At 39.5% G+C, this 23632-nt stretch overlaps 3 protein-coding genes across 19 annotated transcripts in view; all 3 read right to left on the minus strand.

The window, feature by feature from the left end:
* Positions 1–7851, minus strand: part of huwe1 (HECT, UBA and WWE domain containing E3 ubiquitin protein ligase 1) — a 37951-nt gene extending 30100 nt beyond the window's left edge. For 13 of the 16 annotated variants that reach the window (XM_035160426.1, XM_035160425.1, XM_035160415.1 and 10 more), the window contains exons 1-5: positions 7746–7851; positions 5608–5674; positions 1858–1907; positions 1602–1670; positions 971–1069 (exon numbers count right to left, since the gene is read on the minus strand). In XM_035160426.1, the coding sequence (XP_035016317.1) occupies positions 971–1069; positions 1602–1646 (144 nt within the window). In that variant the 5' untranslated portion in view covers positions 1647–1670; positions 1858–1907; positions 5608–5674; positions 7746–7851. Of the gene's footprint in view, positions 1–970; positions 1070–1601; positions 1671–1857; positions 1908–3724; positions 4190–5607; positions 5675–7381; positions 7524–7605; positions 7725–7745 lie in introns of those variants that run through there. The other 3 variants (XM_035160412.1, XM_035160411.2, XM_035160413.1) reach the window with 3 other exon arrangements.
* A 233-nt stretch (positions 7852–8084) lies between these two features.
* Positions 8085–17683, minus strand: phf8 (PHD finger protein 8). Its single transcript, XM_035160429.2, has 21 exons — positions 17542–17683; positions 17293–17378; positions 17073–17199; positions 16785–16945; positions 16477–16618; positions 16098–16284; positions 15852–16014; positions 15648–15735; positions 15164–15270; positions 14971–15062; positions 14507–14596; positions 14086–14367; positions 13892–13974; positions 13630–13796; positions 13393–13478; positions 12675–12796; positions 12013–12344; positions 11833–11928; positions 11640–11749; positions 10857–11217; positions 8085–10765 (listed from the first exon to the last, which is right to left on the minus strand). The coding sequence occupies exons 1-21, from the start codon at positions 17637–17639 to the stop codon at positions 10677–10679; spliced, it is 3069 nt and encodes a 1022-aa protein (XP_035016320.1). The 5' UTR covers positions 17640–17683; the 3' UTR covers positions 8085–10676.
* Positions 17684–20432: 2749 nt separating this feature from the next.
* si:dkey-151g10.3 (serine/threonine-protein kinase WNK1) overlaps positions 20433–23632 on the minus strand; it is a 37469-nt gene continuing 34269 nt past the window's right edge. For both annotated transcript variants that reach the window (XM_035160428.2, XM_035160427.2), the window contains exon 24: positions 20433–23624. In XM_035160428.2, coding sequence (XP_035016319.1) covers positions 23049–23624 — 576 coding nt within the window. In that variant the 3' untranslated portion in view covers positions 20433–23048. The remainder of the gene's footprint in view (positions 23625–23632) is intronic.

A 23632-nucleotide genomic window follows, 5' to 3' on the forward strand; every position in this document is an offset into this window, starting at 1 on the left:
ATCAATGTTCAGCATCCAGTGCTTCCGTTAAGATGTGGCCAGCCAGCAGTATGTTGTAGTATACCTGATGCACATATCAATAGGTAATAATAAAATCAGATTTAATGTTTATGTTAGCTGATTAAATCTACCTTTCTCTTGCTACTTTCTTTTTCTCTTCTTTCGCTCTGTCCCTCTTGTCTTGGACAGCTTGAACTTGCTCACCTCAGCCCAGTGTTTGACACTTGACCACACATCCTGTTTACCTTTCAAATTAAAAGCTCTCAGCAGAATCACGTAATTGTGATTTTGTCACATCATAGTGACAGGCCACTGCTGCAAATTATATTTAGTGGCAACACTGGTATCTCAGATCTTTTTATTTTCCCAAAAACATGGGGATATTTTTTTTGACCACGAGAAGGTTTTACAGACTTAAGACTGCAAGTCCAAATCAAACATACGACCCTTAGGTTGATAGATGATAATAATAATAATAATATATTTCTTAGTTGGATGGTTTTTCTCCATTTTGCTCATGCACACTATAGACGTTATAGCCATTTTATAATTGGGACAAATGTACCAGCAGTGAACAAATTAAATGGAAAACCACCATCTTGAATAACCACTATCACTCCATTAATATTCAGGATTATATCAACAATTGCATTCCATATCTCTGCATTCACTTTCTACTAATCAGTGTTCCATACATTGACTTAATATGATCAGGTATATTAACAGTCACCAAAATATATTTTACAAAGTATATTTGGGGGACACACTTAAGCATTTTTTTTTTTACATGTATTTTTGTTTCAATGAACTAGTGAACAATCTTGTTCTGTCCCTGTTCAATCTGCTATCATGAGAAACATATACATCACTTATGCTCTGAAGAGATACACATTCTAGAGTGACTTGTAGAGATATTTTAAAGCACAGCAGGTAAGACAAAACTGAAATCAGTGTTGTCCTTGGGTCTTACCTTGCCAATATTCCAGGTCTTGATGTGCTGCAGTTCAACAAGTAGTTGCTCATCACTACATGCCTTGAGCTTCTCTATAAGTATCCTGCAGTCGGCAGGCTGTTGATGCAGAAGGAGCAAAAGTTAGTCAAGCAGATAGCACAGACAACCTGAGCCACACCAAGGCAATTTCCTGTATATGTAAATATACTTGGCAATAAAAAGAATTCTGATTCTGATTTACCAACCTAAGCCTCTGCTGACACAGAATAGTGTAGTATAACAGTTTAGTGACAATGTGACATGAAAAGACAAATTTCCTCTGTAAAAATCACACTAGAGGGAAACACCATGATGACCCACAATATGTATATCCTATAAATATAAGTCTCAGCAGTTTTGTGATCTGCTGCCCTTTCAGTTAAAAATTGTTGTTACTTACATTAAAAATACATACCACTGCTTTGTCTTACTGTTACAAAAGTTAGCAACTGACTGCTATCAGTGCTGTTTTGGTATGCCATCATCTTGTAAGGAAAGACTGGTAAAAGATGCAACCCCGGCTAGTGCATCTAAGCCTAACTACAGTATGTGGAAATCATGGACTAGTGAGGTTAGGAATGATCAAACAGGAATTATTATGGATACTTACAGCTTCCGTAGGAGTTTTCTTTAACTTGCTTCTGTCGACCTTCATTGTCAATTTTTCTGTTTGCTGTTCCTGTTGAGAAATGTTATGTATATCAAACACATGATGCTGAATTTCAAAATGTGTTACAATACACAACTACTTATATCTACAATGTGCAAATGAGCCAAATATTGGACTTAAAAATATACTCTAAAACAAATGATGCCTTTAGATACAGATTCTATAATTCACAGATTGAACTATGAAAATTACTTACAGAAAATAAGTTGGCAATTCCCACTTAACAGCATGTTCCAGTGACGTTACCTGTAAAAATGATGGAAAAAATGTATATAACAATACACCAAAGGAAAAATTATGACTTTTATCCTTCATCCTTTAATACTACATACATAAGATGGTGAATAACTCCATGATAGCAATGATGCACAGAGATGCCACTGCTCATGTAGCAATTTATTGACTACAAGTGTACCAAAGTAGATGGAAATACATCGAAGGAACAACGTTTTAGTAATGGTAGGACCAGACACACTCCATATATATTTATGTTCTCTCTAGGCTGAATAAATGTATTCAGTGTTGTGTTACAAAACAGCAAAGAGAGACGCGCACACATTTTTTTCCAGATGAAAACCAATATATCTGGATAATTAGTGTGGCAACAGAGGCAGATGCCTCAAAAAAAAAAAAAAGGAAGGAACTGCTGCGGCAGGTGCCCTAATGCAGCCTGCCAGCAGTGTGATTTCAAGCTTTAGTTCAATGACACAGAACCTAGACAAAGCATTAACAGCATTTAAGCAGAATCGGTACAAATATGTCAAATAGATCTGCCATATAAACAAGCATGTTTCCAATACAAGTGGAGAAATACAGAGCAAGTATTCTTGGTACTCAGAACAGTAACGCGCTGATAAACATTCAGAAACTACATATTAATCTCAGGGAATACGTCACAAACAGCGCTAGTTGCCCCCTCAAACGGGATGGCAGCAGTGGCAACTGACAGCGGCCTCCAATCGCGGCAACTGCCTTTAAAAATCAGTGGCCGTTTCTGTTGCCACCGGAAGTGCCTCTACGAGCTGCCGCTGCCACGATTTGAGCTTGCTGTCGCTCTATCGACTTGGTGCGTACTTAAACAGCAAGTACACATCCGAGAATCAGCCTTAACTATAGAGTTGTCACACAATACTCCACCAATGGACGAGGGCAGTGTATGAGCAGTTTCATGGTAGATACCAAATGACAGATCATAATCATCGGTCAAATGGTGGTAGCTAAACCAAATGTTATCTAGCCAGGTCTGATAATCACAAAGCAGACCCAGGCAGAGCATTGGCTAGTGTCTGGCTTGCAACATATGACACAAAGTTAATTAAAATGGCTCGTACCACATTTAATGGCCAGCAGCATTGGTCCTACGTTCTGTGTGCTTGAGATTCACACGATATCTAAATGTAAAAAAATCTCTTCCTCGCTGCTTGCCCTTTGTCAACTAAAGCGGATTGACGCTAACAGGTTAAAGTTAAAGCTACCTAGCTGCTAACGTCACCCTTGCTAACAGCATAACGTTATTTGCCCAACGTTAACAAGTCACTATACACATGTAGCACTGCGGTTACTGGTCACAAACGGAACTGGTTTTCCTCGGTGAAAGGGCAACACCACGTCTGACGAACTAAATACACTGGGACGCTTAACGGACAGACATAATAGATCGGTAATGTTTGCTGCGGAGTTGATGTTAGCACCTTACCAGCTAGCACTGAGCTACCGGTAACATTAGCAAGCGATCTTCTCCTGACATACTTCAAAGCATTTGAATACCACCAGATTTTTTGACGTCAGCACAAACAAGCCACATGTGTCATGAACGAAAGACATTTAAAATGCAGCTAACCGCATACCCAGTGCTTCAAGCCCTTGTGCCACAGCTGTCAACCCAAATCTCACAGATTCACCATGCTGTCCTGACCCGACTCTTGACTAATTTAGGTCGGGGTTGCGCAGGCCGCAAAAGAAGCCCGCACTCCCCACTCCTGCACCATCCCCGCTTCGAGTAAAAGGAAGCGGTAAACACCACTCGCTGACCAGCGACAGTCACATCGGTGTGTGTCAAATACCTGGAGCCAGCGAGCGGTACTTTGCCGAGGTCCGGAGTCCCGACCTGATTCCTCTGACACCGCCGTAGCACGCGCTAGCTAGCAAGCTAGCTACCGTTAGTTGAGCAGCAGGCAGAAACGCATAATAAGTCGCTGAATCATTGTCGGACGAGTCTAACGTGACACTGCGAGTGATGTTTCAGTTTTCGTTCAGGCAAATTATCAACCGGCCACCGTCTCGGCGAAGAAGTAGTTCATCCGGTCGTTGTATTAATTCTCAGAGTATCCGCGCTTGTTTTCGTAGCACACAGACACTAGCTGATAGAGTCACCATGACTCTGGGTAGTGTGCAAAAAGTGAACCGTGTAACGCCTGAGCCTCTGTGCACCAATGCAGTCTATAGTAATAAAGGGCAACTGGCCTTCTGTGGGGAAAAGATTAAAGTGATAATGTCATTTAAGGGCCAACAGGTCTCTCAACTAACACCCACAGTATACGACCACACAACAATAAATATGATATTTAAAGCCTTAAAATCAAAAATCTCTCAAGCTCACATCTGTCAAACTCACCATGGGGGGATGCATGTTATGTGCATCCCAAGTAATGTGGGGCACATTGATGCAAAAGCAATAATGCTCAAGTGATAAATGATTGTAACAAAGAACCAAAAGGTTCATATTCCATATTAGTAAAACTGCAACAGATTGTGGCAATTACACTTAATAATGGAACAAAGAGGCACGTATCATCCTAGTTTTTATGCCAGCAGATCAAAGCTCATTAGTGATATCACTGATGAACTTGAATTTTGACAATATTTTCTATATTGGACATGTCCATTGATATTAATATGGGAGCAGTGCTATTTGGTAGACTATAAACTGAAATTGACCCTAAAATTGAAAAAGAAAAAAATATATGTACAGAGATGTGTGATTGTTGTTATGTAGTGTGTTAGACTATGCTAGATTATTAATACTGTTAAATTCAGAAAGCTTTCAGACACAATTACCAGGACAGTGCCTTGCAGTATCTCATAAGAAGCTTCTAAAAATCTATGACAATACTTAGGCGTCTTGACATTTCAGGGATGTCAGGCATGCTGTTTTCTAAATTATAAGATCTGAAGGGATGTGGTCATCATGTAACACATGCCATCTTTATCCATGACTGCCACACCAATCCCTCTTCACTGCTGATAAGGGCAACCTTAGAAAATGAGCATACCCAGAAACACAGCCTATTGCACTTGTTTTTTTAGCCAATGCTACAGGATATGTTCTTTTGATGTGAGTTACTGAGGTTTCGTTTTGGGATTTAAAAATGTAGTTCAATTAAACCTATCGGCGGTAAAATATAGATGATTTAAATATGTATTTAGATGTTTCCTCTAGTACATATTCTATGGAGTTAAATCTCTTCACAAATTATAGAATCGGTTAATTTTTCCACAATAATGTTCTGGTGCTTTGAGCCGCATAATCCCTATGCCAGTGAGCTCCATTTTACAGTGAATTACAGCTGCTAAATCACAGTTAATCTCACCAAAACCAGATAGATGTATAGAGAGGATGACCGGGATGATAACAATAACTAGATGTTATGGATGAAATGACGTGTTTATCATTGAGGAATGTTAAGAACCTAAGCTAGTTTGCGTTGCTGAGCATATTATTTCAGGGAAACTTAATTTCACTGCCAGAGATATCCAACATCTGCTGTACAGAGAAGGGCAGAACATTACTTCCACTGGTTCTTGTTTATTATGTGTGGTTCATGAAGTAATTTGTAAGGTTTTGCCTTAGAAGCACGTGTTGATGGCAAATTACTGTCCTTTATATATTGATGTGTTCCATCATAACAGCTTCAGTCAATGTAGCAAAAAGGTTGGCAGTACATACCAGAAACTGCTTTGGTTCAATAACTCCACCACTGTCATCCTTGGCTTTAGCAGTTTCTTTAAACAATCTGAAAACAAGTAGACAACCATCCAATCAGATATGACAGGTAAAGGAAATTCAGACAACATAATTGATAAAACAAGCAGCCAGATATATACCTACACTTCAGAATAGCTGAACAAGTAGTTGAAATATTATTAAAATCGCAACATGGCCTATTGCAATATCCAAATTGTAAAAGCTCCAAATTCTGATGTAGGTAAAACGTGTTACATACTACCATTATAAATGAAGCTTTGTGGTGCTACAGAGATTCTCTGGCCTGCAAATCACATTCTCTAAACGCAACTGAATTAAATGATATTTGTTTGGTACAGACCCCAGCAAAAATCACATCATTTTTATTATCATTTCATATTGTCTCATAATAGGTTATATTGATTTCAGTGAGGCTAAAATGCAAAAATGGCCCTTCCCACTAAAATCTTAACTCAAACTATAATATCTTTCAAAATAATTGGTACAGGTTTGTTTGCATATTGCTCAGCTCTGGTGAACTGGGTTAATATTTATTGCAAATGTGCAAACAAGTAAATGAAGAAATACTGTGATACAGCTGAACGGTGTGTAATTGGAGAAGCAAAATTATACTAAAATGGCCATTTTAATGTCTTGAGATCAATTACATATTGTTGAATATGAGCATTTTGCTGGTGTTAAAGTTAAAACTTAAAACTCTACTGTAATGAATAAGGTTTCTCTGCCACTGACAGTTAGAATTCCCACCTAAAACCCTCCATCTTTCTAGCTTTGGGGTTAGCATTGTCTCCTTTAAGTGCTAGTGTGGTTATGTATGTAAATGTAAGCTTTACTGTTTGTTTGTTACAAATATGCAGAATTTCTTATCATTTTACAGTCTATAAATATAATTAAAAACAAACTGACTTCTTTGAGGTAATCATAAACATTGTGCATCATCAACTTGCAGGTTATCAAATCTTATTGGTCCAAAAACCCATCACTCCCAACCAAGTTCAACCAATACGTCTGCTCTGGTCAGACCAGCTTTTACTATGCAGGTACAAGCCTCAATCATCAGATGAACTGGAAGGGTCTGCAAGCCTCGTTATGAATAACCAACAAATGTCAGCAGTGCTTTGTTTGACACAACTGAACTTCAGGCCATCTCATGCCATTACAATGGTGACTGACAGAGACTGACAAGGACCAAAGGGTAGCACTGACAGGTACAATAGATCCACTTGATTAGTTTACATAGTAACACGTCTGGCTGGTTGTATTGACAAGCATCACAGGTTGCTATCAAATATCCAAAGCCTATCAGACCGTCTGACGTTACCCATATTAATATATTCAACCTACACCTCTCTGGATAATTATACCCCAAAACACCAACGCAGCATTAGCTCTTATGTTAGCAATCATCTGCATCCAAAAACACCAATGGCCGTAGTTCAAGTAGCATTACTACACTCCCCAAATTGTGTATCACTCCCAAGTTAGCTTGATTAGCTGATGTAACATCTCCTCACGGCGTTTACCAGTATTGAGACGGCTACTTACACAGTAACGACAAAGTCATCGGCTGTGCTACCGTTAGCAAAGTTGAATGCTAGTTGGATGACGGTAGCTAGGTCCACTAGCAGTTTAGGCTAACGTCTGTTACTTCTTGTCCTAAATTCGGCTCAGGTGGCTAACGTTAGCAGATTAGGAAAAGTCACATCTGCAGCGCGACACACATCTCAGCCCTCACCGGTTATTCTCGAGAAGCGCGGGTGGCCATTGAACGAGGATACCGCGTTGACTTGTAGTTGAGCAGTGGCGCACATACCCACACACAGTGAACATGAGTGTGTTTGGGGGGTTTCGCGCGAGCCTAGCTAGCTAGCTAGCTGCGGAGCTCCGCACAATGCTCTATCAGTGGGATCATGGCTAAATTAAAAATGGCGGTTTAACAGCAGAAGATCCGCACTTTACCCTTAAAAAGACACAAGTTCGCGTTCTCGCATTCCAGTGACGGGCACGAATCGTCAGCGGGAGTCTTCAAGGACGATCAATGTGAGCCACCAGCTCGTTGAAACCCATGTCTGTACCCTGGAAGAAGTATTTCGGCTTACCTCGAATGCGTGCTACATATGCTTCTCCATCTTGCACTGGCGACTGGTAGGACAGTTCAGATCTCGCGAGAATACCTGCTGCTGCTGCTGTTGCTGTGTGTACTCAGGACACTCCCTTGTAATTGTTGCAGAAAAACAATACCAGAGCGTTTTCCATCTGGCAACGGGACACAGCCTGTGAACTGGTGTCCAGCCTCATTAAGATGTGCACAGGAAAGCACACAGCAGAATTCTTTATGAAAAATAACTTTATTTGTATAGCACTTATCTAAACGAGGCTACAAAGTGCTCCACACAAAAGTCCATGGCAAAATGAAGAATCCATTGTAATAAAACATATTCTGTTTAATTCGCTTTAATATGAAAGTGCAGCCAATCTCACTGACAAGTAGGAAATGAATATTGGACATTTTAATAACAAATGCTTGTTTAGATGTATTTGGAAGAGCAATGTTTAGATGGTTTACGTGAAAATAATAGAACAGTAATTCATACAAAAAACCCTGAGAAAAACTGTAGTTTGTAACAGCTGTCCTACTTTCAGTGGACAGAATTAACTATAAATGTGTTAAATACAACCCAATAATCTTTATTGTATCTGTATAACCTCCCCATTCATCACGTTTGCAGGAAAGTTGAAAACTGGGTTCTCTAGTAAACTGATGTGTAATATTCATTTGGCCCACAAATCACACTTCTTGTGACTGTGTTCCTAAAATAAAATCAATGAAAAAAGAAAGTTTTGCCCAACGTGTATTTTATCTTTTCCAGGTCGTATTTAAACACATGTTTAAAACACAAAGTACACACCAACACAAGAGTGAACATTAACAATTCATATAAAACTAAATTGATGAAATTTAACAAGGGCATTTTTATCCAGAACACTTCCAATAATATACTAACAAGACATGACAAACTAAGCGTGACAATTACTGCATACAAATATAAAAAATGAACTATTTCAGATATTTTCCAAATACAGCAATGTATCATGTACAAGTTATGTTAAGAAAGATTTCAAACTGTTTGAACTATAAAAGAACTTAAATTACAACATATATTTACATATGAATTGATATTTCGCACCTTCACAATGTTTTCACACAGTTAAATCTACATTTCTGCCAACATTTTATTACTAGTACATTCTGTGGAAAGAAAGCACATTTCTATGTCTGGTCCAAGAATGCTGCCAACACTTGGGGCACAGATTATGGCAACCTGCAGTAGACTAGTCTCTTCAGCTTTTCCAATGTAGCTATATAAATTACAAATATTACAAATATTTACAATGACAACTTAAACTGTAAAAAATTGTAACAAATTCATGACTATATTTTTGTACAGGTATTAAATGGTGGAAAATAACAAAAGTGGGGTCCAAGAAGATGAGGTGGTACAAACATTCGACAGTAAAACAGGCTAGGAGGCGACAAAGCATTGTCTTGATAAATATGATCAGAATAAATAGAACTGTATCACATTGCCGGCTTAATATTTTAAGTGTAGAGCAACAGTGGAGGAAAATTAGTTAGCAAATAACAGTGACCCCATTGAGACCTGGTATTAATGTTTGTAGTGAGTGATCCAATTACAAGTGAACAGCTTTTAGCACAGGTGTGAAAGCAACCACATACAAAACAGATTAAGGACACATTTGAGACCCAGTCATTCAGACCACATTCGAAAGTGGTCTGGGACAATGTGGCCACATTCTTTTAGCTGCGTGAACACAAGTTTGTCCTGGGCCACTTATGAAGTTCAACTACTCAGTTGACATAATCTGACGTGCTGCACTTTAATAAGAACCAAAAGTATTTTTACACTTCTCGTGTTTCCCATACATTGATTTGTTTGTGGCCAGAGTATAAACAGTGACCACCACATGTTTATCTTTTTTTTCAAATGGGTAAAATCTCATAAAAAAAAAATATCTGCCTTCCTGTCTCTGCTCTATCTCTCACTTATGCTGACACACAAACACATCTACAATGAACACGTCAGTACACTCAAGACTGGCTAAAAGCAGCATAGTTTGGTGTTTGTGAATTTAAATTACGTACACATGTATTTGCATACAGAGCACAGAAGTGAGATCTGATCCCAGGTGGTCAAAGGAAAAACAGTTAGGACACACACACACACACTTGTGATTGGATCTCTCATGATCAATGTTAATACCAGGTCTAAGCAGGGCCAGTGAGAAATTTGTAAAATTAATACATTTTCATTTAATCGCAGTTCCATACTGAGTGCTGACCAAGTGCATATTAGGTTTGTTCATTGTTTGTAAAAGGTTGGCATGCTGTGATTACCATACCGCACATGGATTTATGAGGTAAAATTAAGTAAATGTAATATTACAACTGCATGGCTGTCATTGTTTTTGTGGGATTGGGGTAATTTTTACCTGACTAGACAATGTGTTGTTTTTCTTTCCCTTTAAAAAAAAAAAAATTAAGATGGACAGTACAATGTATTTGCATAAATACAGCCTCTAAAAAGGGCAAAAGATATAAGCAAAAGAAACTATTCAGTCTTTATTTATTATGCTAGTTAATCTAGCTAGTTAAATCGCTGTCCACCTGTCATTTTGAAACACTTTTCACAATTTCCTCTTGTCAAATGTGTGAAATTAAAAGTTATTTACCAGAGTGAGTGTATATCTAGGGCATTACAGTGATCTGTTTTAGGTAACAGATATGCCTCTGAAAATATCTTTATGAAGATATTGGTAGGTGAAGTGCCAAAACAGACTGCTAATTGTGCTGAAGACTTGGTGTAGGACAAAATATAGTGGGGTTCAATTAACAGGTGAAAACAGTAAACAAATTTATCTAGAGTAGAAAATATAGATTACTATTTCTATTTCCTTCAGACCTACTTCCACAAAATCATTTCTCTTGATTCCCACATTTCCAACATCTCTCACAAGAGAAGTTTGCCGTTGCGATGAATTTTCAAAATCTTTCCAAGTCTCTGTTTTGCAGTAGCAAGTCCTTTCTTTGGGCGTTTCCCTGAATTAAAGTGGAAAGGAGACATACATTAGAAAACATTCTATCACAGAGATCTGCAACTATGCTGTCAATGTTTTAACTTATTGCTTACCTTGACCAACTCCTGTTGTGCCTTGGCTGGCCGAACCTGCAGGGGACGCACCAGAGTGAGAGCTGCTGTTCTGCGGAGACAGGGAAGGGCGTCGAGATGTGAGGAACACACCAGGGGCCATGGCTCCACTACCTCTAGGGCCTCCAGGGCCAAAAGGTCCTGGTCCTGCTGTGTATTCATGGTCCATCAGACTAGCAGAGTAGTAATCCATTCTCCTTTCTGGGCTGAAGTCTGCTGCAGACTCTGGACCAGGTGATGGGGAGGCTGGGGCTGGCTCAGTCTCAACAGGGAGAGGAGCAACTACTGGAGCAGGAGGACGCTGTTTTTTGCTGTACTTCCTTTTAGCAGGCTTTTTCTGTTCCTGAATAATAATTTAACAAAGAGAAACAAGAGTTATTATCTTTCATTGAAAGATAACTTTGCTCCAAATTATTTATTAGGAAGCGTACACATCTGAGCTGAATACCTGTCACTCAGTAACTGATGGAAGTTGTGGAGGTCTTTGTTCACCAGGACATAGCGAAAGTCAGTAATTAATATCACCTACTCATCTTCTTAGATATTGTTTGTTGTCTGGGAGAGAGGGTGAGCCCTTATTTGTCGACCGATATATTTTGGTCCAATTTGCCTCGTTACTGTATATATTTGTTGTCTCCACAATAAACAATCAAAACAAGGTATGGAACCGTGCTTTTGTTTGGACATATTGTGTTAGACATCCCTTTTACCCTTTTTGACTAATTGTTATCCTACTAACACCAATATGCTTTTTCCTCAACTCACTTGTTGTGCCAGCTTGGCAGCAGCAGCGGCAAGACCAGTTTCTACAGATGCAACTCTAGCCCCTTCCCTGGCTGGCCGATCCTGTTTGGGAAGGGTGGGCATCACTCTGGCTATAAATGAGAAGAAATGAAAAGATCAACCTTTGGAAAGCTAAAAGGCAAATCGGTCTTCCTTATATGTTTAAGCCAGGTACCTTTAGGGCTCCAAGGTGTATCATCCCAGTTTTTCTTGCGCTTTGTCTTAGCCTTGTTGGCACGGTCCTCCTCATCAGACTCCAAGGATGGGTAAACTTAAAAATTTGATCAACAATTAATCAATGGCATGATCAGTGAAAGTTGTAAACTTGAAATGTAAGACACAGTGTATTTCTCACCATAGTCTGAATCTTTAAAACATGTTCCCAGAGTTTCTTGTTCATCTTGACTCTCCTCATCACTAAAGTGACGGGCTGGACGTTTAATTGGCCGTTTCCCAGGCCGCTGGACGACTGGTTTCTTATCAGGAACTCCTGTCTTTTTGACCCCTCCAGTCACCCACACAGCCCTGCCGCCCTTTTCCTTGACCACCCCCAATCCCTCTGTCAGGCCTCCAGAGATGGATAAGGGAGATGAAGAGGAGGAAGATGAGGACGAGGATGGAGGGTTGGCCATGGAGAGCATACCCTGAATGGCATCACGCGTACTTGGAGAGGCTGGGGCTTCCTCACTGAGAAAAGGACAGTCAAGCATCAAGTAATATCTCAAAATAACAAATATGTGAACTATTCAAGTTTCAAAGGTTATTGTATTCATGCAGCAAGTACTTTGAACTATTGCTCTTATCACTAGTTCATCCAAGTGCTTAAATATAACATGACCTTGATGAATGAGAATCTTCACAGACTCTAGTCACTATTGAGAAACGGTTAAATCTAATATCATGAAAATCTAATTAAATGTAATTATCTAAATAAATATATATTCAAAATAGCATCACAGACTCTTCCTGAATTGTCGTGTTGAACAAATTAAGTACTGGTCAATAATGAAATCGAACCTAAGAGATGCAGAGTCCAAGCCTGCTACTTGCTTGCTGGCCTTCAATAAGTCCAGAATGCCCCCTGCTCCACCCTTCACTCCATGAGCAGCCAGTGCCTCTTCATCTGTGGTGTAATCCTCCTGTAGACACATGTACAGACATGCTATAGTTACTACTAGTGTACAACTAGTGTTATAACAATACAATTCTGGGGAATAATGAATGCCAACCAGGGGAGGTGGGGGGGATAATATATTTGACAGAATGCAGAGCCTATGTTGCCACACTTAAAAAAGTATAATACTGCATAGCCATTGCAAAGGGCAAGCAGTTGTTACAAAATCATACATATTTCTGTTATATAGGCTTGCAGACACAAAGTTCCTAATACAAACAGACAATCAAATCAGCAATTACGTATTTTGGGGAAAGTTTTGTTGAAGGAAATGTGGGTAGAGTAGGGATATGACATATAGTAAAGGATCCAGTGTACACCCTACCCATTTGTCTAGAGGTCCCCCTGATTGTAAGATTTATTTTGAACTAGTCTGATCACACTGAAACATATATTTATCACTGTGGCAAAATAAGTTTGATGAAGCAACAAATGTAATCTGGTTCAGCTGAGGAAATAAAGCAACTACAACTTTATTATCCCCACCGGTGATAATTTATGACCTGTTAAACTTGGTATGTTTGATATGGAAAGCATAATATTGGTGATTACTGATCTCACCTCAATGTCAAAGTCTACTTCTCCAGGCTCTCTGATGCGATTGGGGTCAGAGCACGGTTTGGCTCTGGGCAGCTTTCTAGGAAGACCTGAAGGCACATTTTAAACACACGTTATAGTAGCAAAGGGGCTTTGACACTATACGAGGATCGACATTAAACCAGCAGTCCTAGCTATTTATGAGGACTACTCAATTAATTTATGCATTCATAACACAACAGCTTAAAGTCAAATTCTAACCGCTTAGTTTCTTTTTCTTGTTGGGTCCTGCAGGTTTGCGACGTGGAGGTGGAGTCTCATCAATCTGCAGCTCGTCCTCAGACTCGAGGTCAGACAGACTGGATCCCTCCGTGGCAAGATGTTTGAACTTTGCAGCACCTCCTGCACCATTACTGCCATCCTTCTTACTACAAGCAGAACAAAAAGGCAAGTATGAACCCCAACCTTTTGACCATCAGATCCCAAAAGTAATAGGAAAACACCATAGAGCTGCAAAGCTTACCCTTGGATTTTTCCATTAGTCAGCACAAGTTTTAGTTTGCTTTTATTTAGCTTCCCTTCAAGTTCTTCTAATGGCAAATCCAACTGGAAAGACAGATAAGAATTGTAAGCAAAAATAAAGATAAAACATTCAGACACAAACAAAATGTGGATAAACATTCCCAATGTAACTGTAAATGTTCACAAATCCCATACCTTGTTCTTGTTTTTGGACTTGCCAGTGTGGAACTTCTTGAGTGTATGTTTGGTGTGGATCTCAATGAGGTCAAGTTCTCCTGCTTCTGCCTTAAGCAGCCCCTTTTGACTCTTCTTCTTGGTTCCTGGGGGTGCAATGCCCCCAATCACTTCTTTAGGCTTGGGTGCTTTCTTTTTTCCTGGGGGGCGTCCTGAATTCTGAGAGGGGGTCAGGGGAGCTTTCGAGACTGGTGAACCAGGAAACTGAGGTCCAGTGCGACCAATGTTTTGCTGGAAGATATCCTATCAAAAGAGACCAAACAGATGGGTCAGTAAAACAGGAAGGAGGAAGGGTATAAAAAATATTATTTTTTCATTAACACTTTAAAAGTTACTATAAAGCTCAAAACATCCCCTTATTTTCCATTAATCTACCATTTACCTCAACCAGACGAATCTCCTTGGCCAGGTCCTTCACTAGCGTCTGAGTGTTGATGGTTTCTGGAATCTCAACCTCATGACCTGCTAAAGTCTGGGTGTACAGCAATAACTATTACTCATTTCAGGCAACATTGTTTTAGCTTAGCACGATGACAGCAGACAGGGATACAAGGCAATGGGGATTCAGAGAGGCAGTGGGTCTGTGCAATCCCTTTTTTCCAAAACCATTTAGTTTTAAGGAATTTTGACAAGATGCATTGGACGAATGTATTCGAATACTTTAATCCTTTAGACACAAATGTGATTTTATGTAATTAGAATAATTTACATATTGCTGCTCTGCTCAATTTTTTGGAATCCGACAATTGTCTGGTGCAAAATCTAACAAATTCTAACACGCAAATGTAATAAAACCAGAAGGAAAGAAGGGAAAGAATGACAATAAGTAATCAAATAAGATTTTACCTCTTTTCGGGTCCAGCCGCGGAAGGCATTGTTCAGGGCCTTAGCTCCATGAACCAGATATGTGGCTGGGTGTCTGCGATTTTCTCTCAAGCCTGTGAGACAGAATAGCAAAACATTAATAATATTACAATGATTAAAAGCACAAACAACCCAAATTGAAATGAATATCATGAAATTCATTGAAATCACTCACCTCTGAAGGTATCAAGAAGATGTTTTCCCACATACCAGCACACAGTCTCAAAGTTGGGAAATCGGAACAAATCTGCTGTGCTTAATCTCTTTTCTATTTCATATGCTCTAAAATGAAAATACAAACAAAGACATATGATCAAAAAAAGAATGGCAGCAGCTGTCTATGACCAAATACCAGAGGAACTTAAAGCAGAGAAGTGAAAAACTACAGGTAATTCAGATAAAAAAAAATTTTATGTTTGAGTTTTGACTATGAATTTCTGTCTCCAAAGTAACAAGAGCTGCCAGATCTCCCCCCCATGTAACACATTGGAAACATTTATTATTGAGTAATATTATGTTTCAATTTAATTTTCCACCACCCCAACCTCACTTTGTATAACTATTATAGATTAGTGGCAGAGTCAAGTTCACATTAGAAGAATATATCTTTCAGGAAGGGCTATAATAAGATGACATGAACAGTCTTGAAGAAAACTAACCGGAGCTGCATGTCAATGTTAAGACTATGCAAGAAGTTTCCTCCAAAGGCCAGGCAGTCCACTGGAGTCAGGACAGAATGTATCCACCCTGGAAGACAAACAAATGACAAACGTGTAAAGATGATTGGATTCAGACTAATAATTACAAGACTGTTAAAATAATTTTATATGACTAATGAAACCAGCAGAAATATTTCAGCTTACCTGTTGGTATGAACAAGGTGTTTCCTTGTTTAACCGAACACTTATAGCACATATCAACCTGGTCTCCAAAGAACATCTCATTCTGGTTAGATGACGAACTCCACCGCTCAAAAAGCGCTAGGTTGGCAGGAGTGGGGGAAATTAGGTAGAAGATTTTCTCGCCCTGAACACACACAGAGAGGCAAGCTCTTAATATCATACCAATGTATTCAAAGAAATCAAGCAGAAATTAAAGAAAGCTCTTACCCTGAGGACATGGTACCATACTGAGGTTCCCCCAAAGTCAATGTGGAAGTCTGTGTAGCTATCTTTCACTCCCATTAGGCAGTACTTCTGCACATTGGGGCGTTCAAACACAGACTCCTCAGGCCAGAGGTTTTCCACCCACGACAGTTTCCTCACAATCTTTGGAGTCTCCACCAAGTTTGAGAGCCTAAAACAAGAACCAACACCGAACTTTAGTGTGCAAAACATCACATCATGAGCAAGATAGCTTGATTAAAAAGATGAAGTACTCATTTTTTTTAAATTTTTTTTTTGAGAGAAGAAACATTAAACTCAAGTAACAAGACACTGGGTCATCATTTTGAACTGAACAGTGCCTGAGAAGAATATTTTTGCATACCTGGTCTCAGAGAACTCCAGGCTGATGACATTTAGCACTCTCTCTCTGTTGGGGCTGTTGTAATATTCAGCGAATTCTCCCAACCTCATCTTCAGGTCACATTGTCGTGACACATCTATCACATCAATCTCTTTGTCTGCTCCTGCAGTTAAAACAAAATGAATGAGCTTAAGAAAGGTGTAGATGACTTGGTTAACATGTCCAACACAACAAAGAAAACTAATGTTAAATTCCCCCATATACATTAGCCTAAACATCTTAAAGAGCATCATTATCTGAATGTAGCACTAAATAAGTCGCAACTTTACCGATGTAGTGCTCTACATCACTGACGCCGAATGCCGCTGGGGGAAGGGTCATGCCTAGGCCATCCCGTCTCAGCACCATGACAGGAACACTGAATGAATGCTCTTCTAGAAATTCCACTGTCAGCTGGGCCCCAGTAGGCTTTAGCAAGACTTCATCCGCACTGTCATAGAAAAAGAACCAAATGCACAAAATGACTTAAGACTAAGCCGACCAAAGAGATTGTTACATATGTATTATAATGAGAAAACAAAACTTTTCTCTTTACAGGACAAAGGGGAAAGACTTACTTTGGGAAGGTGCGGCTCCGTAGCTCCCTAACAAACTGTGGACTGCCTGTCTTAACGGGCCGACTTGGATCTCTCCCTCCAGTAGCACCACTCTCTGTCTGCTTGTTGCCTCCACGGCGTTTGCGCACTAAGGAGAGGGAGAGACAAAAATCCACAGATGCATTAAGCCAATAAGATCAGAACATTTTCAGAAAAGCTTGTTTAGGAAACGCTAACTTACTGACAGACGGCCCATGGCTGACCTGACAGTTGGGACAGTGATACAGGTCAATCTCAGCTGCTTTGTCCTCCTCAACCCCAACACAGCTACACAAAACACATTGTTACTCATCAGACAGCATATGTGCAGAATGGACAGCTAAATAAACTGCAGTGGGTCCTATCGAGAGCTCACTCAGGAACCATGCAATTAAGAAAACAGACACAGATTACAAATGAATGAACAGTTTTGCCTCTGAGAGTAACTTACCTTCCATGGAACCAGTCTTGACAAATGTCACACTCGATCATGAAGCGTGTCACATCGTATGGCAGGCGACACAAGCAGTACACTGGCACTGATGCCATATCGAGTGTGTGTGTGTGTGTGTGTGTGAGAGAACTAACAATCAATTATTATTTCTGAGGATTTCAAACTCTAATTAAGAGAGTAACGGCTGTTTAACAATTTAAAGACTTAATTCATAATGAATGGTAATGTTGCTGTAGATCTGAACTATGAGCCGGCCACTTCAGCTGCAGATTCCTGATTTAACTGCACATGTCCACCAGGATTCACCGGGAAACCTGTTGAAATATAGAAACAAAACGAAACTTACACACATGACCATGAAGCACCTGCATCTGAAAGCTAATTAATACATACGGTGAACAATGAGGAAGACTTCACACAGCAAACAGCTAAACCAGCTCCACTTATAACGCACACCGAATAATTCTGCAAACTGAAGTTCAGTAAACAAGCTAGGTAAGTAAATTAGCCTGTGTTTTGTTTTGATAGCATAACATTACCCGACGGTTATTAAACTGGGTCATACTCTTTAAACTGGATAAGTAACAACAATCCAATAACCATCGCAGAGTTCAAATAAGAAATAGTTTTGCTTCTGTGAACAAGTTGTAAACAACACACCGGCAGGATGTAACGTTAGCTCGCTGTTTGTAAACATGCTGCCCGTGTGTTAGCCGTGCTAGCTAACGAGCTAACCACAGCATTTACGAAGACTTGCACAAGGGAAATAATGCTGCGAAATGAGCTTTCAAACCGAACACTCTGCGTTCACTTGACACAGCTAAACAATATAAACCGAGTAGAAACGCGCTGTTTGATGGTTTAATAGATATTTTATCGCTAGAAACTCACCGACATCGAGCTGCGGCAGGGCCAAGCATCCAAAAGCCGTTGTAATCCCTACGCAAGCCCGGGGTTAGCTGCGGCCTTATTATGCAACGTCAATTATTGACAATTTGCTTCACCACATTTTTTGTTTATCAACTCTGTAATAGCCGAGTATAAAGGCCAGAGCCAAAGGTTCACACTGGAGCAGGAACCCACCACCTGACGCGACCTACACGAGCTCAACAACGACAAGTAACGGCGCTATTTGACTGCACCGACGCCATTTCAAAGGCTGCAGCGTCAGAACCGTTGTTCGTCGCTGTCCGCTGTCGAAAAAACAATAAAGTTGCAGCGAGTCAACTATGGAGCTGCGATCAGGACAAACCGCTGCTGCTGCTGAGGGGAAACAATGACAGAGTCAGGCTCCACTCTGACTTTCTACAGAGAAACTCCTAAATGACCAATGTAAATAGAAGATAAGTCTGGCCTGGTCTTATTTTTTTATGTTTTTTTTCTAAACAAAGAAAAAATATTTTGTGTAAAACCAAAAAATTGTTTAGATTATAAAGTTTTTCTAGAGGAAAGTTGGACAGCAATCAGGCTGTAATTGTCATGTTTAGAATGTTTCAATAGAAGAGAACTATAAATGTTGTTGTTTTATAATATGTCAGATATTTTTTAAGTACATCAAATAAATTGGACCATCTCAACTTAATTGTCTTTATAATATTACAAACTGTAGGAAATTGGTAAATAAAAAATGTTTTAAAACTAACAACACTATTGAGTTAAATTGATAAGTGATGCTTTTTTACATCCTTCGATATATAAACTGCTTTCTGTTTCTTTCAGTATTGTAAATTGTTCTACTGGATTTTTCAGTGTGATGTTATTATTACTTCTTCTGGCAATTTGCTTTCCTTTTATAGCTTATGTAATTGGAACCTGGGTTGAATACATTGTTTTTCAGTGCAACAAGGTTTTAGTAGTGAATAATATATACATGAATACAAAAATTCAGCTGTTGATTATCACATCAGTAAAATGTACAAATATTTGCAAATGTGTAAATGATTTAATCACACAATCTGATTTTGTCTCTTAAAACCAACATTTATTTGCTTGCAGCAAGATTTATTTCCTGTCTCTGTACAAAGAAAATCAGTATCAACTCGATATATGAAGATGGACAACATGAATGCTCTCCAGAAGCCAAAACATCGTCCTCGCTCTCTCTTGGTTGGCTGCAGTATAGGTCTTAAACCCTACCTCCTCCATGTTAGCAGATGGGATATGTACTAAACTTAAAATTGAAAGTACGAGTTATATACATTTTTCTAAAAGATAATTTCTGTAATTTTATGTCTATCTTATTACACAGATGTTGGTTGGGCAGATGTAATGGTACGTCATTTTGGGAGTGGAGGAACTGTATACAGCCCTTGGTGTGGACACACATGGAGGTAAACTGCTATTTGAGTAGTCGGCAGAGACAGACAACATTAAGGCAGAATTCTAGTTGCATATTTATGTCTTTAAATTAGTCCTGCATTCAATAAATAACATTCAAAGTACAATGTAGAGCCTGAAATTAATCATTCAATTTTATTTGAATGCTATAATCAGCCTGCTAACGATGTTTCATATTTCTAATCTATCTAATTGAAAATGTTAACTCATTTAAATACCTAATTTCATACCATTTTGTGTTAATGTGGTGCAGAATTTGTACATCAACCTGCTCTTTTACTGCATTTGTTAGAGCCATTTTGTGTTAATTGAAGTGCTGGACAATATTGAGATAATAACTCACCTTCAATAAAAGCAAAAGCAGACATGACGTTGTGACTTAAAGTATACAGGAACATGTAAGTGGTTCATAAATGTACAACCGAATGGCTCCGATTGGCCTTCACGTTGGTCTTGTTTCAAAGTCTGACGTGTGACCTCAAACCTCCACTTTAAACCACTGTGGTTTGTGGGAGTACTTGATGTGAAATTATGGCATAATGAAAATACAATTTGATGTTTGACATCATTTATTTTGATTAGTTACAAAACATAAATAAAATCAACAGTTGAATTAGTTACAATTTACAGAGGCTAAATCACCAGAAACTTACTTTATTTTCTAGGTTTCTTTGCCCAAAAAGGTTTTAATGATTGGTTCTCAGTCATGCCATTTGGGACTCCCCAGGTGTTTGTTGCATTAATTTGGAGTTTATTTTATATTTAACCTAAATCCAAGTAGCTCATGTCATTCTGCTGTGTATCCTCCAGGTTTCAATGGTTCAAAACTAAAATAAGAAGTTAAAAATGGACCAAAATTCTCTGAATATGACCTTAATGACCCTGGCCTGTCAGAGAGGTATATCAAAGGAAGGGGAGTCCCATGTAAACAGCGATGAAAACCAGTGTTTTCTACAGTTTTACAATTTGTACAACCCCAGTTCAAAATACAAAAATAATCTTTATCTTTTAGATAACATTTTGGTAACACTTCAAGGACAAAGCCAGCTCCACATCATAAGTCATGATCGTTGAGCTGTAGCTTGCGGTCAACATGTTAGTATCAGACATGACAGCACAGTATCTCACCTTCACTAATAATGGACTACATCGCTGTGAAAATGTGGGTTGTCTTGGAAAGCGACAAATACAGAAAACCATTGTTAAACTCTAGATAATGCAATTGCAGTTTCTGAACAACCGTACCCTTCAGCATAGAGTAGTCCTTAACCATCCATGTTTTTAATTTCTTTGACTCACATGTAGCAGTCTTTTACAACCTGTACAATGTCCTGTTTCTGTGGCACACGATCTCGCTATCATTAATAAAACAGAAATGCTACTTTGACTACAGGCTACTTATTAAGCCAAAAAAATATTAATGGCTGACTATCAATGGTCATGTGTGAATGGCTAAGCACACTGATAACCCAATAAAATGTACAGAAATATATCCGCTCCTGATATATTACTCTGTTTATTCCTGCGGCTACAAATGAATTGAGTTTGGAAATAGAGGAATGGAACATTTTGACTTGAGTAAACCTTCTGCAGTGCGTAAAGCACAATTATGGCCCGCAGTTGCACTTCTGACAGATGTGGTTGAAGACTAGTTTTGAAGGTAGTTTACAATTGAAATAAGGAAAATGTACGACGCCAAACAAAGTTGACAAATAGGCAAGTGAGGATCCCACAACAGTGTTGGACATTAAGCTTACAACTGGCAAATGGTCTAAAGTCTCACTTGTTTTGTTTGTTGAGGAAACAAGCCCAAGACATAGGCAAAGTAAACATCTTCATTTGGGTACGGGGACATTTGAGAGGCCGCTTTGAATAAAAGTAACAGGGGTGCAGTCTATATTGCAATGTACCATGAGACTACCACAAAGCTTTGTCACACAACAAATAAACACTCACACACTCACAAAAATGCAGTCATTTTAAAAGGCAGTATGGGAATAACCCACATGGTCTCCCCAGTCTTTATTAACGTGGCAGTTCTCTCTTTTTTTAGTTCTCTACCTCAGAATGACAATGTGATATACTGTGATATGTGGAGCCACAACTGAAAACTAGAAAGTCAAATGTGAAAGCAGGTCATCCTGAATGCAAGTTTACTCATGACTGATTATTTTTCTCAGTGGGCTGCAAACAGTAAATGTGAGATTCATGAATATAGCAAGTGCAAGCAGTTTGCACTTAGGCAAGTCAAGTTAGTCATAAGGTCATGTAGTCTTTCAATTTCAAATTGCCATCATATTAAGAATCAATCAGACTTTATATCATATCACTCACGGTTATTCAGTCTGCATCTATGTTACAAACACAAAGATAAGCACATGCTGTACAGTGCACAACACTGTCACAATGTATTTGGTCGTATTGTGGTAACGATGGTAGCCAGATAACTTAACCGTGCTCTTTTGTGTAACATGCTGCTGTTTAGTTTAGTCGTTTGTTGCCCATTTAAACACCTTGTGCTCAAGGCCTAAAGTTTTAAAAGATCATGTAAAGATCATGGAAAAATGCTCTATGCGTCTGCTCTTCTTTAATGTGCTTTTACAAAAATATTTTATGCCTTACAGACAAATCAATACAACACATGCTGATCAATTTCGATGACCATTACTAATTGCACTTTTAAAATTGATAGTCCTTTTACTGTAAGCATTGATAAGAAAAACAATGAATGTCAACACACTGTCAAACAGCTTGACCCTCTTGTCTCTGCTCCGGGAGAATTCAGGTCCAACTGAGTTGGTTTTAAAACAAAAAAATGAACATAATTTATGCCAAAGGACATCAGGGATATGTACTTAGATAATCCACATACACTCACCCACACTCATAAAAGCACACACTCATACATTAAAGAATTTTTACATCTCAACACCCAAACATACCGTGAACCATAAACCCCAGCTTCTGTGTTCCCCTCATTACCGTCTGTTTTGTACATACTAGAATCTATCATCCCTCACATACACTGGTATCCATAAATTCATTGCAGTCACACCTCGCTCATGTATACACAGAAGTAACACTCCACGTGGATCTGTTTACATCCTGACCAACTTCGTACTTCAATCTCTTGCACCTTCATATTGACCTCACACTTCACCTTGGTTTCATTTCTGTCCCAGAGGAAGAGTCGAGGTTGGGGGTGTTGGGTGAATTTTGGCACTGGAAGGTAGAGCAGCAGTAGAGCAAGAGGAGGAACAGGTGGAAGAGGATGAGGAGCAGGAGCAAAATGTCCCCCCAGTAGCAGCAGTACTATCTGTGGGTGCAGTGGTCCCACTGCCGGGCAGCAGAGATACGGCCGTGGACACTGGAGATGTGGGCATTGGAGAAGGCAGCAGTGGCTGGCTTTGAGGTGGTGAGTTGGGCAGCTGGGTAATGGGCTGCGTCTGTGGTAAAGACTGAGACTGCACGGGAGTTTGCATCCGGGGCTGCGGTATCTGCTGGCGAACCGGTGACGGCTGATAGGTCATCTGCTGGAGGGGGAGAGACTGATGCAGGTGTAAACTTGGCTGCATCTGGGGCGCATGAGCCACGTGCGTTTGTGGCGGAGGTCCTGGTGAGGGCAGGGTGGACAGGCTCCCTCCACCTGTGTAATGGGAAGGGGCCGCCACAGGCAAGCTGGCGGGGGTCGGGGATGCCTGGGGGTTCAGAGGTGCCACAGGAAACCAACCCGGTGGAGCCACCTGTATGG

This window comes from Hippoglossus stenolepis, chromosome 6, assembly GCF_022539355.2.
Source record: "Hippoglossus stenolepis isolate QCI-W04-F060 chromosome 6, HSTE1.2, whole genome shotgun sequence".
NCBI classification, from domain to species: Eukaryota; Metazoa; Chordata; class Actinopteri; order Pleuronectiformes; family Pleuronectidae; genus Hippoglossus; species Hippoglossus stenolepis.

What these genes read in the sequence shown, in the direction of transcription:
- phf8 (XM_035160429.2), bottom strand. Translation starts at nt 17,639, where the DNA reads ATGGCATCAGTGCCAGTGTACTGCTTGTGTCGCCTGCCATACGATGTG. An exon ending in TCTTCTTGATACCTTCAGAG is followed by an intron (nt 15,063 to 15,163) that starts GTGAGTGATTTC and finishes TCTGTCTCACAG; the next exon opens with GCTTGAGAGAAAATCGCAGA. An exon ending in TTTTAAAGATTCAGACTATG is followed by an intron (nt 11,929 to 12,012) that starts GTGAGAAATACA and finishes CAAATTTTTAAG; the next exon opens with TTTACCCATCCTTGGAGTCT.